Raw genomic sequence first — 14,468 nt, forward strand, 5'->3', positions numbered from 1 at the left:
ACACTGTCTCTCTGTTTTAACTGAGGTTTACACACTGTTTCTCTGTTTTAACCGAGGTTTACACACTGTTTCTCTGTTTTAACTGAGGTTTACACACTGACTCTCTGTTTTAACTGAGGTTTACACACTGTTTATCTGTTTTAACCGAGGTTTACACACTGTTTATCTGTTTTTTGAGAGGAAGCTGTGTTCACCATACCTACGACATGAAGACAACTTTTAGTTCTAATAAGTGTGAATGGATAGGTACAAATATTTTACTGATCATTAAGTGTTATGCTAATTATATGCATAAAATGTCTCCAATTTTTCATGATGTATGTACTAACCGATGGCATTTTTGATTTGTCGAATATTAATGCTATCTTTGCACAAGTGTTGCTGAGCTGTGCTGCGTTTGGAATGCAGGTGGTCTGAACGCCCTGGGGGGCGGGGTCCTTGATCTTGTCTACATCTTTACACTGACCCCAGGGTAGACAGGGTGGGGTGAAGCAGATGTCGTCCGTCTGTACCACACAGGTCTGGGTCAGCCCACAGTGCACTACACTTTCCGTTAGATTCGGGTGGGACAGGCAGTTTTTAGGTCCACACCAGATCTGTCAATGCAATCAAATATCCAACGTGTAATTTACTGCTGTTTACATTGTATATGTTCATCACTTCATGAGCAGTCTTTTGGTGTTTGATTTTAAACTAATAAATATCTTTAGTAATATTATTCATTATACACCTGACTACAGCCCTATAGTCTGGAAGCCTTACCTTGCTGCAGTGGACAGCTCCGTTGTCACACGTACACATGTTACACTCATGTTCCCAGGACGACTTGTCGGGGTAAATACCACGGTTAAAGATACAAGACTGTGGAGATGGAGTCTGACCCTCCACCTCAGCACATTTAGGCCCGGTCCTTCCCGGGGGACAAATACATTTGTACTCCCCAATACCATCAATACACGTACTGCCATATGTACAAGGACTAGACGCACACTCGTTTATATCTGAAGAGAAACATAAACAGCCTTAATATAGATTATCTTAATATAGATTATATTAACATTTACAGGAATATAATTCACATGCTGCAAGATAAGCATTTTAAAAATAAGAAATTTTTCCTACTCTCATTAAAACAATAAAAATTCTTTCGAATGTATTTTAACTAAATAACTAAAATAGATGGTATAGGTGCCTTGGGATACTTAATTCAAATGATGATGCTTGTTATCACCTGTTTTACAAAGTGCTACCTCACAACCCAATTCTTCTATCCTGCAACCACACCTAACTCAACTACCTTAAGTTCTGTCAGAAATCACACCTTACTCAGTAATTAAAGTTCTGTCCAGAAACCACACCTATCCCACTACCTAAAGTTTTGTTGGGAAACGACACCTATCCCACTATCTAATTCAATTTTGTCCAGAAACCACACCTATCCCACTATCTAAGTTTTGTCCAGAAACGGCAAACCACACCTATCCCACTATCTAATTCAATTTTGTCCAGAAACCACACCTATCCCACTACCTAAGTTTTGTCCAGAAACGGCAAACCACACCTATCCCACTACCTAAGTTTTCCAGAAATCACACCTATCCCACTACCTAATTTTTGTTTAGAAACCACACCTATCCCACTACCTAATTTTTGTTTAGAAATCACACCTATCCCACAACCTTATTTTTGTTTAGAAACCACACCTATCCCACTACCTAATATTTGTTTAGAAACCACACCTATCCCACTACCTAAGTTTTGTCCAGAAACTACGCATTTCTATCTAACTTAAATTCTGTTCAGAAACCATAATCTAGCATCTGTCAGTACTACATTGTAACACAATTTAAAATACTCTACAGCCTCATGATGTCAATTATGATAAATGAGGCCTGATTGTCGTAACAATCTAAGGTTGAGAATGATTGTGATATGTTTTTTTACAGAATTATTAATTTATCACTTAAGACCTTGTTTATCATTAAAGATCTGTGAAGATAACAGTAACAAGATCCTCTTCAATAGTGACACGTACGTATGGTAGGTACATGTATGGTGTGATTTATAAAAATGTTGTGTTTTTAAAGAAACTCCAATCATCAGCATCTGTATACAAACATGTAAGATAGCAGACATCTTTCACCGTACATGTAATCTACGTGTTAACAATTCACATTATCAGTAATCAGGTTTAAAATGATGAACAGAAATGTAATGGACTAAAGCATCATATACTTCACCATAAAGGACACCAAATAATCACATATACATACACTTAACATTTTACAGATAGAGCTTCCTGATGCTATCTTACAACATACACGATAAGCTGTGAGCGCATATTTCTGATAATACAGCTTTTTAGTAGTTAACTTCTCCCCACCCTCCTTCCCGACATCACTTAGGTGAGCTCCTCCACTGAAATGTAGTCCAGGTTCTCACGGTCCTGGGACCAGTTTTTGTTCTGTTGCGTTTCATTTTCATCAATGTTACTTTTACAGCTGATAACAAAATTATTCCTGCACATTTTATATTTACATACATTTATCTATCACAGTTAACAACATGTGAACGTCGTATTTTGTCTTTACTGTAAAAAAATTGGGGAGAAATATTTTTTCTCTTTTTCTACTTTCAAGGTTTCTTGCGAGCCTCAGGAGCACCAGAGCATGATAACAGGTTTGTTCTCTGTGCAAGATCAAAATCACACGGTTTTTAGGATCGGGATTAGGATTACATTAGGTTACATAATACTTTCTCCGATGTATTTTAACTTCTGTATGGCATCACACAGTGGAACACTAGCCTATTACCTAGTTTGTACGTATTTCATCATTTTCAGTACAGTTATGATATTCATTACTCTGTCGTTGTGAGACTTCCACGTTATGTGTTAAAAGCATTGAGTATGATAATATTTTGGAAGTAAAAATATCTTCAGTTGCAGGTATGATTTACAATTCACCACATAGTGCAACTGTCACTGTCACTGAGGGAAACACAATGTGATTTACAATGAAACACATGGTGTCACTGTCACTGAGGGAAACACAATGTGATTTACAATGAACAGATTTGAAACCTCCAGAAAGATTGCAGCATTTAGATAACTTGATTCTAGATAATTTTATGCTTGACAGAATAGGATATCAGATTTTCCATCTTCCACAATATACTTACTGACACGACAGTCAGGTCCAGCGAAACCCTGGGCACACCGACACCTGTACCAGTTGACCCCATCCAGACACTTCCCTCCATTGTAACTGTAATAGTAAGGAACATATCTATACGATGTATGCTTGCTTACTAAGTCTCCCTCCAAATATTCCTAGCTCATTTTGATTTTTGAAATGTGCTGATTTCTGTACATCTTGTTTTTTGGTCAAATCCAAATTTCTTTTTATTTGTCATACAGGTATCATTGTAAGTACAGTACTTATTGCCACAGTTTCTCACCCATGAAATAGGTTGACAAGTGTGAGATTTATGTAGATACCTGAGCTGTAACAAGTACACACCTGACTGTTAAATGATATTAATCTACAATATATATCAACTCTTTTATCATCAAAATAAGATGCAATCACAATAATTAACTGTCTCCAAAATCTTGATTATTAAGACGACTTCAATTTACTCCTTTCATTAAATGATGCTGTCTGCAATCTTGTATCGCTATGTAACCCGTAATGAGCATCAGTTCACTTCGTACCCCAAACAGTCGTTTACATCAGCACTTAGGGAGTGCAGGCATAACTCCAAAAGGGGATTTGGAGCCATTTACCCCTGTTATTACAAATGCTGTAGGGATCAGTTTCGTCATTACAATCTCTATTAAAATTTCATCACTATATTTCCTATCAAAATATTAATGATTGAGCAAATTTATTCCAATGGCTCCACTACATTTCTCTCTAGACTAATACCTGGAGTATGAACTTTCTCTAGACTAATACCTGGAGTATGAACTTTCTCTAGACTAATACCTGGAGTATGAACTTTATCTAGACTTATACCTGGAGTATGAACTTTCGCTAGACTTATACCTGGAGTATGAACTTTCGCTAGACTTATACCTGGAGTATGAACTTTCGCTAGACTTATACCTGGAGTATGAACTTTCTACAGACTTATACCTGGAGTATGAAACTCTAGATTTATACCTGGAGTATGAAACTCTAGACTTATACCTGGCGTATGAAACTCAAGACTTATACCTGGAGTATGAACTTTCTCGAGACCTATACCTGGAGTATGAACTGTCTCTAGACTTATACCTAGAGTATGAAACTCTAGACTAATACCTGGAGTATGAACTGTCTCTAGACTTATCCCTGGAGTATGAACTTTCTATAGACTTATACCTGGAGTATGAAACTCTAGATTTATACCTGGAGTATGAAACTCTAGACTTATACCTGGGGTATGAACTTTCTCTAGACTTATACCTGGAATATGAACTTTCTCCAGACTTATACCTGGAGTATGAACTTTCTCTAGATCTATACCTGGAGTTAAACTTTCTCTAGACTAATACCTGGAGTATGGACTTTCTCTAGACTTATACCTGGAGTATGAACTGTCTCTAGAATTATACCTGGAGTATGAACTTTCTCTAGACTAATACCTGGAGTATGAACTTTATCTAGACTTATACCTGGAGTATGAACTTTCTCTAGCCTTATACCTGGAGTATGAACTGTCTCTAGACTTATGCCTGGAGTATGAACTTTCTCTAGACTTATGCCTGGATTATGAACTTTCTCCAGACTTATACCTGGAGTATGAACTTTCTCTAGATCTATACCTGGAGTTAAACTTTCTCTAGACTAATTCCTGGAGTATGACCTTTCTCTAGACTTATACCTGGAGTATGAAACTCAAGACTTATACCTGGAGTATGAACTTTCTCGAGACCTATACCTGGAGTATGAACTGTCTCTAGACTTATCCCTGGAGTATGAACTTTCTCTAGACTTATGCCTGGATTATGAACTTTCTCCAGACTTATACCTGGAGTATGAACTTTCTCTAGCCTTATACCTGGAGTATGAACTGTCTCTAGACTTATGCCTGGAGTATGAACTTTCTCTAGACTTATGCCTGGATTATGAACTTTCTCCAGACTTATACCTGGAGTATGACCTTTCTCTAGACCTATACCTGGAGTATGAACTTTCTCTAGACTTATACCTGGAGTATGAACTTTCTCTAGACTTATACCTGGATTATGAACTTTCTCCAGACTTATACCTGGAGTATGAACTTTCTCTAGACCTATACCTGGAGTATGGACTTTCTCTAGACTTATACCTGGAGTATGAACTGTCTCTAGACTTATACCTGGAGAATGAACTTTCTCTAGACTTATACCTGGATTATGAACTTCCAGGAATCTGCTCACATAGGTGAAGGGTTACAGTTTTTCCTGCACCAAATAGGTCTGCTTACCAAGGGAATGGGTTGCAGTCGTTGATATTGTACTGACAGGTGGATCCCTCGAAGCCTTCCTTACAGATACAGGTGAAACTGTCCCCACTGTTGACACACGTCCCTCCATTGTCACATGGTAACAAGTCGCATGCTCGTTTAGCAACTATAACAGAAAATGTATGTTTAAAGCGACAGATGTATAGATCTATATGGAAGAATATGGGTCTGACCCTAAGGATGTGTAATGATTGACATTATTTTTTCAGTTCTTACTTATGACTTTGATAAGAATTGACAATGACATTAGGAATGGAACAATAACCTATACCAGATGTAAGATATCCTTGATGAAGTGCAAATTTAACAAGAACATATTTTGAAAGAACCGAAAAAAGTATTATGCACCAAAGGCATACTTGAAATCTACAGCAGTCTGCAAAATCTTCACAGCAAGATTGTTTACTTGTGTGAGGCAATGTCAGTAGTTGTGTTAGACAGTTGGTGATAACATAGGGAGATTTTAGAGTCAAACATCTGATACAGAAGATTTCGTATAGCCATAGCCATCTTTATACTTACGTCTCTGACAGGTGCGGCCAATGTAGTCGGCACCACATTTACATGTGAAAGTGTCACCAAGGTCGATACAGCTTCCCCCATTGGTACAGGTGGTGACCTCACACTGACTGTGTTCTACAACATACAACGCCAGGGATACAACAGCCATGTAAACTCTGTTTCATCTGTTTTATAATCAGCTAATGTTGCATGTCTACACAAAACTGTGTAATCAAAAGTACATGTTGTGCATACTTACGCAGTGTGCATGTTTTGCCTTTCCAGCCCGCGGAGCACTGACACACAAAGTCAGCCACCACATCAATACAGAAGCCGTTATTTCTACACGGGTTTGGGTCACACTCATCCTTATCTGTGAATAACAAGTTAGGGAAACCAAACGTTTTACACTGCTGAGCTTCCTACAGAAATCCAAGTATCTGGACAAACAAAGTTCTAGTATACAATGAAATTCACATGTGTCTGAAAAACAAGTATCCACTACACATAGTCTAGAAATCTTAATATAATACAAAAATAATAAAGACTCTATTCTACACAATGCTCAGAAAACAAAAATTCCTAGACAAGGTTCTTGTGTACACAGAAACCAATACCAATGTGTCATGTTATACAACATATCATGGTCTCTTATGGTCAGGTCTCTATACCTGTACAATTGATGTCACAGACAGCAGAGATCTGAGGTCACAGAGAGCCAAGATCTGAGGTCACAGAGAGCCAAGATCTGAGGTCACAGATAGGCAAGATCTGAGGTCACAGAGAGCCAAGATCTGAGGTCACAGATAGGCAAGATCTGAGGTCACAGAGAGCCAAAATCTGAGGTCACAGATAGCCAAATACTGAGGTCACAGAGAGCCAAGATCTGAGGTCACAGATAGGCAAGAATTAATGTCAAAGATAGCTTAGATCTGAGTTTATAGAAAGCTGAGATTACAGATAGCAATGATCTATGATCACAGATAGCTCAGATTTGAGTTCAAAAATAGCCAAGATCTGAGTTCACAGATATCCAAGATCTAGTGTCACAGATAGCTTTATAGATCTGACGTCATAGAAAGCTCAGATGTAAGGTGACAGATAGTAGCCTATACTTACTCAGGTTACAGAGGGCGCCCTCCCAGCCCTCCTTACATATACACTGGTAGGAACTGACCATGTCTATACATGTCCCTCCATTCTGACAGGGGTTACTCAAACAGTCATTAATGTCTGAAAAGCAAACAAAGACTTTCAATATACACTCATGTTGTAGATCCAGGTAACTGCAGATATATGTCACAATATACTTAAATACTGGTATACATTGAAATTTGGACAAAAACTATTTTATCATTTCTTAAATCATGCCTCAGCCAGCAGGAGTAAACAGGAAACATCTCATTTTCTAGGGATAGGATACCATAAACGACATTCGGATGAAGAGTGAGATTATTAGAGAATTTCTTTCAGAACTTCAGTCGACTTACTCTCATGACAGTAGGTTCCAGTGAAGCCAAGGTCACATGCGCAGGTGAACTCGCCGTTAGGTTGGCTGATGCACATGCCATGTTTACCACACACGTTGGAGGAGATGAGCTGCACGCCGCCACGACTACTGTTGGAGGGGATAGCTATTGTACAGCTGTCAATCACTGTGGATATATAAGTACAAACATGTCACACCATTACAGTGGCCTTTATTAACTAATTCACATCCTTCCCATCTCGTCTCCCAGTGCTTCAATTATACAAGTGCTGCACCTCAATCTATGTACAGCCGTATTATTGGTAAACATCCTTGTCCTATTAATAAACAACCTTGTTTTATAGATAAAATTATAAACTTTTGACTAATGACTTTGTTTCCTCACATGGTATTAACAGCACTGTTGAATAATTTTACAAATTGTGAAGATTAGCATCTCTTGTTTACCTTGGCATGACCTTGAGTCACAGGTGGGTTTGACCTTGTGACAATTCTTGCCCTCCCAGCCATCATGACAGTGACAATAGTAGTCTCCTTGTACATTAAAACAGCTGGCTCCATTCTCACAGGGACTAGGGTAGCAGGGGTCAATATCAACCTGAAACACAAACAACATAATGATATTGGTCTATCTTTACATCTAGACAGCTATTTTACTGACCTTATATAATTCCTTCGAAATGAAACCTTAACTGATGACTTATAGTTAGTTCTAAAGAAACATTCTCAGAAGTGTTGTGAGATACACATGCACACTGAAACCTGAAAGGTCCCCTTTTCTTTCATTTTTCTCAGCAATTCCTTTACACTTTTCCCATTTTATATCACAAAACTCTTTAAAATATCAAAATTTTGCTGGATTAATGGTTACAGTATAAAGTTTAACTATATTTGATATAAACTCAAACAATTAGTGATACTATATTTGATGCTCTATTTTGTTTAGATACTCTACTTACCTGACAGTTAAAGCCGGTGAAGCCGAGAGCACACTCGCAGGTGTAGCCTGCAACCTGATCATGACAGATGGCACTATTCTGACAGGGACTGCTTTCACATTCGTCGATATCCCACTCACAGTGGCGGCCGGTGTACCCCGGTAAACAAGCGCAATGATAGCTGTTTACCAGATCCTAAAATACAGCATTTCAATATGAAATGAGTTTTACTAATTTTTGAGAATTGTTTAAAAGAATTAAATTTAACATTCTAGAGATGATATTAACAAAAGAAAAACTTAAAATTGTTATGTTTAATGATGTGTACTGCTTGAACGGACAGCGATTATTACACTACAACATATAGCATTACATCTGTGTTATAATGCCCACAACTTGTGTGTGCTCTGTAATGCCCCATGTTTAATAAGAGTTACCTCCCCTCTGTCTACTTACCACACAGTGAGCTCCATTCTGACACTGATGATGGCAATCCACTATATCTGTAACCAACAAAACACCATACTTATAACCAGTCTGTTCCATCACATCAGAATTATTTCTTTCCTTCTCAAGTATTCAGTAAAAAATTCAAAAGGACATTTTAAATGTGTTGCAACAAAATATGTTATTTTTTATCTAGTTTGATATTGATGACATTTTAAATGTGTTGCAACAAAATATGTTATTTTTTATCAAGTTTAATATTGATCATCTCTTTTTGGGAATATCTTCTTTCTTGATTCGTTCTCGAGAGTTAAGAATATCATGGTAAAAGATTTGCCATATGACAGAAGGTTTTGTGTATTTGACCTGTCTCACATAGTTTTTCGTAGGTTTGACCTGTCTCGTCGCTTTCTGCTTGTTTCTCCCGAGGTATAGTAGAAGCAAACAATGCCAGTCATATAACAATTAGTCAATACATAAAAATCTCCTCACAAGACATTTATATTTTTACAGTATTTACAGTGTGTTAACTGACCTGTCTCACAGTTCTTGCCGGTCCAGCCGGGCTGACAGTCACAGATATAGTCGCCCACCAGGTCCTGGCAGGAGAAGGCGTTCACACAGGGACTTCCGCTACATTCATCCCCATCCAACTGACATTGCGGCCCCTTCCAGCCCGGTGGACACAGACATTCGTACTTGTTGATTCTGTCCAGGCAGGTCCCTCCTTGCTGACATGGGTCTGATGCACACTCATTAATGTCTGTAAGAAAACAGTTTAATTATAGTTCAAGTAGTGATACACGTAGGAAAACATTCTACTGTCTCACTGGGAATTATAGTTCAAGTAGTGATATACGTAGGAAACCATTCTACTGTCTTACTGGTAATTATAGTTAAAGTAGTGGTATACGTAGGAAACATTCTACTGTCTTACTGTCTTACTGGTAATTATAGTTCAAGAAGTGATATACGTAGGAAACATTCTACTGTCTTACTGTCTTACTGGTAATTATAGTTCAAGTAGTGGTATACGTAGGAAACATTCTACTGTCTTACTGGTAATTATATTTCAAGTAGTGATATACGTAGGAAACATTCTACTGTCTTACTGTCTTACTGGTAATTATAGTTCAAGAAGTGATATACGTAGGAAACATTCTACTGTCTTACTGGTAATTATATTTCAAGTAGTGATATACGTAGGAAACATTCTACTGTCTTACTGGTCATTATAGTTCAAGTAGTGATATACGGAGGAAAACATTCTACTGTCTTACTGGTAATTATAGTTAAAGTAGTGGTATACGTAGGAAACATTCTACTGTCTTACTGGTAATTATAGTCCAAGTAGTGATATACGTAGGAAAACATTCTAGTGTCTTACTGTCTTACTGGTAATTATAGTTCAAGAAGTGATATACGTAGGAAACATTCTACTGTCTTACTGTCTTACTGGTAATTATAGTTCAAGTAGTGGTATACGTAGGGAACATTCTACTGTCTTACTGGTAATTATAGTCCAAGTAGTGATATACGTAGGAAAACATTCTAGTGTCTTACTGTCTTACTGGTAATTATAGTTCAAGGAGTGATATACGTAGGAAACATTCTACTGTCTTACTGTCTTACTGGTAATTATAGTTCAAGAAGTGATATACGTAGGAAACATTCTACTGTCTTACTGTCTTACTGGTAATTATAGTTCAAGTAGTGATGTACGTAGGAAAACATTCTACTGTCTTATTGGTAATTATTGTGAAAGCAGTTAATTTGAAAGGTTTATAAACACAATTAGGCATCAAAAGTAATGAGTCAGTACATAGTAGTGATACACGTAGGAAAACATTTTACTGTCTCACTGGTAATTATAGTTCAAGTAGTGATATCCGTAGGAAAACATTCTACTGTCTTACTGGGAATGATAGGTCAAGTAGTGGTATACGTAGGAAACATTCTACTGTCTTACTGGTCATTATAGTTCAAGTAGTGATATACGGAGGAAAACATTCTACTGTCTTACTGGTAATTACAGTTCAAGTAGTGATATACGTAGGAAACATTCTACTGTCTTACTGTCTTACTGGTAATTATAGTTCAAGGAGTGATATACGTAGGAAACATTCTACTGTCTTACTGGTCATTATAGTTCAAGTAGTGATATACGGAGGAAAACATTCTACTGTCTTACTGGTAATTACAGTTCAAGTAGTGATATACGTAGGAAACATTCTACTGTCTTACTGGTAATTATATTTCAAGTAGTGATATACGTAGGAAACATTCTACTGTCTTACTGTCTTACTGGTAATTATAGTTCAAGGAGTGATATACGTAGGAAACATTCTACTGTCTTACTGGTCATTATAGTTCAAGTAGTGATATACGGAGGAAAACATTCTACTGTCTTACTGGTAATTATATTTCAAGTAGTGATATACGTAGGAAACATTCTACTGTCTTACTGGTAATTATAGTTCAAGTAGTGATATACGTAGGAAAACATTCTACTGTCTTATTGGTAATTATTGTGAAAGCAGTTAATTTGAAAGGTTTATAAACACAATTAGGCATCAAAAGTAATGAGTCAGTACATGTATCTATGTTATGGGGTTTAATATTGCAAGCTTTATAAATATGATTGATATAGCTTGTACAAGTACAAAATGTATAAGGACAGAATGTATGATATATGCCAGTAATAGAACATGGTGCTAGCCTTCACTGTCAGGAATACTTTGAGAGTAGAGAGGTATGAGGGACGCTGATCTATGATGTGTAGAGGATGGCACATGCTGCTTTACTGATGGATAGACAGACTAGGAGATTTACCATGCTCCATAGCAATTTAAACATAATGGCATTGATATTTCTCATGCAAACCTGTCATAAGTCCTATCTACATATAAATTATTGGGAAGTGTAGAATAATTTAATTAAAGTGTGATGTCTAAAACTAAATTGGCAACTTTCTTTTCACCTGTTATCTAATTGATTGTTACATTGCGGCTACACAGAGGCTAATACAAACTTGTGATGTTCCGTTACTACAATCTACCATGTCTACACTATGTCTGAAGTCAATTACAAAGACAAGCCAACATTAGCTTTCAAACAACAGTCTGTAACATAGCAGTCTCATACTCACAAGGCACAATTTGATGGTATAAAACCAAATTTTCACTTATAGGTTTTGCAATATCAAAACTTCATACAGTGTATTTAAAAAGATGTACAGGAAATGATTTAATTATTTCAATTTTCACGGTTAGCCCATTACATAACATGGGTTTTTACACTTTTAACATTCTATAAAAACACTTGATATACTGTCGTGATTTATTCTTGTTTCCCAGGCAATGTGTCTACAGCCGTATGAATTACACAAGATTCCGTAAAATTGACAAAGACTTCTTATTCTGACAGGGTTTCAAACAGTAGTCCTTAGGAATTCAGCCTCAATGCTTGTCATAGAATTAATGTTGATGTGTCAATATGTATAATCAGAAAAACAGGCATCATGACAAAGGGCAGTCGAGGTGGGACATACTGTCTAAGGTCAGAGGTCATGTATAATGGAGTCCATGAACATCAGGGAGATAGTCACGGATTCTGAAGTATTCAAGTTTGAAAGGTTGATAACTACTCCAATATTACCAGCACATTAAACTCACACCAAACTTTTATATAATATCTTCTATCCCACAGTTGTACAAGTTCACAGCATTAACGGGTCGGATCAAACGGACGAGGGCGGGACCTGTTGACGAGTACCCCCTCGTTACCCGAGAGTTTGTTACCTGGCTGATACACCTATATAGCTATACCTGTGTCTGTACCACTGAGGTCGCAATACTTCAATGGTACTTGAAAACATTTGTAATTTTTATTCATCTTTCAATACTGGGAGGAGTTGAAATCTTTGCACAGAAGGAGGCCACAATACAACTTGACGACAGCTGTAATGGTCAAGCTGAGAGGCTCACACCACTTTATGTCCAAGTGTGTTTATCAACAGGTGTGACAGACAGTCAAAGGACAGTTATCACAGTGTGGACACTGTGTGTCCACCGCCATTGTGACCAGGAAGGGAGAGGCAAACAAATGGATTACTTCCTTTCTTTACAGATTCAGACGTGCATTGAAGATGCATAACTAATAAGATAGTATTAAAGTGATCTGCTTTGTGGTAAAAAGTTTGTTCCAGTCTAGTGGACAGGGTTTAGACACTAATACAGTGGGAAGGGAAAGGGGCGGATAAGTTGCTGGTCTTTTAATAGTGTTTGCTGCTTCTTATTAAAACTAGCTTTATAGTTGTCTGCACACTGGAGGTTCACAGAAATACACTGGGAAAAGGAGGGTCAAGCACACATACGAGTTACTGGTAACAGTTCCTCCACCACATGTACGAGTTACTGGTAACAGTTCTTCACCACATGTACGAGTTACTGGTAACAGTTCCTCCACCACATGTACAAGTTACTGGTAACAGTTCCTCCACAACATGTACGAGTTACTGGTAACAGTTCCTCTACCACATGTACGAGTTACTGGTAACAGTTCCTCCACCACATGTATAAGTTGCTGGGAAGAGTTGTACCCTTTGTCTTTAGTATACTTACTCGAGTCACACAGGACACCAGTCCAGCCTGGCAGACAATTACAGACAAAGCCACCGGTCACATCAATACATTGTCCTCCCTGGGAACAGGGGTCAGATGTACAAGCATGCTCCGCTGTAGAGAAACGGTAGAGCATATCATATTGGTCAAACTATATCAATTGTTTTATCAATGGTAAATGGTTGGTCAAACTATATCAATTGTTTTATCAATGGTAAATGGTCGGTCAAACTAAATCAATTGTTTTATCAATGGTAAATGGTCACCTTTTTGAACTTTGAAATTGATAAACGGAAATGGCAGTCTTCTTCACAACTGATGATCAGGAATGACCATTTGACCTGGAAATTACGTCCTTTAATGACCTTAGCTGTTGATAGGACATTAAACCCTTTACAACCATTTACCTTGACCTGGAAATTATGTATGACCTTACCTATTTCACAGTTGACCCCTGAGAAGCCACTAAGACAGGTACAGTCATAGTTGTCTGGAGCAGTGTTCTTACAGATGCCACTGTTCTTACAGGGGTGGTGGCGGCCGCAGTAGTTCAGGTCTACAGAAGTGTGGAAAATAGGATGTAAGGGACACAACAGATTTATTATTGTTCTCACAGGGGTGGTGGCGGCCGCAGTAGTTCAGGTCTACAGAAGTGTGGAAAATGGGATGTTAGGGACACGACAGATTTATTAAGGATTCAACAGATTTATTAAAGATTTAAGAATAGGTTTGTTTGGGACGAAACACAACAGATTTGATCACTATATGTACAGCCCGTACCAGGTCAGGTTCTACATATTCAACACCACTGACCACTACAATACAATGGTCAGTATCTTAGAAAGATACTCAATAATGACCATTATAATACACTGGCCAGTACATCCTACAATCTCAGTACTGACTGCTACACTGGTCAGAGTCTCCTACATACTAATAACTGACCACTCAATCTACAAATACTCATCTTCCAATACT

General features: G+C 37.7%; 1 protein-coding gene across 3 annotated transcripts in view; it reads right to left on the minus strand.

The window, feature by feature from the left end:
* The window catches only part of LOC110456266 (protein jagged-1b-like), a 148,699-nt gene that overhangs the window by 6,383 nt on the left and 127,848 nt on the right, over nucleotides 1–14,468 (minus strand). For all 3 annotated transcript variants that reach the window (XM_021506884.1, XM_021506886.1, XM_021506885.1), the window contains exons 6-19: nucleotides 13,927–14,046; nucleotides 13,491–13,604; nucleotides 9,404–9,631; nucleotides 8,878–8,924; nucleotides 8,443–8,616; nucleotides 7,931–8,081; nucleotides 7,485–7,649; nucleotides 7,114–7,227; nucleotides 6,254–6,367; nucleotides 6,016–6,129; nucleotides 5,455–5,599; nucleotides 3,181–3,266; nucleotides 763–1,001; nucleotides 330–596 (exon numbers count right to left, since the gene is read on the minus strand). In XM_021506884.1, the coding sequence (XP_021362559.1) occupies nucleotides 330–596; nucleotides 763–1,001; nucleotides 3,181–3,266; nucleotides 5,455–5,599; nucleotides 6,016–6,129; nucleotides 6,254–6,367; nucleotides 7,114–7,227; nucleotides 7,485–7,649; nucleotides 7,931–8,081; nucleotides 8,443–8,616; nucleotides 8,878–8,924; nucleotides 9,404–9,631; nucleotides 13,491–13,604; nucleotides 13,927–14,046 (2,078 nt within the window). The remainder of the gene's footprint in view (nucleotides 1–329; nucleotides 597–762; nucleotides 1,002–3,180; nucleotides 3,267–5,454; nucleotides 5,600–6,015; nucleotides 6,130–6,253; nucleotides 6,368–7,113; nucleotides 7,228–7,484; nucleotides 7,650–7,930; nucleotides 8,082–8,442; nucleotides 8,617–8,877; nucleotides 8,925–9,403; nucleotides 9,632–13,490; nucleotides 13,605–13,926; nucleotides 14,047–14,468) is intronic.

This window comes from Mizuhopecten yessoensis, unplaced genomic scaffold, assembly GCF_002113885.1.
Source record: "Mizuhopecten yessoensis strain PY_sf001 unplaced genomic scaffold, ASM211388v2 scaffold8605, whole genome shotgun sequence".
Taxonomy (NCBI): domain Eukaryota; kingdom Metazoa; phylum Mollusca; class Bivalvia; order Pectinida; family Pectinidae; genus Mizuhopecten; species Mizuhopecten yessoensis.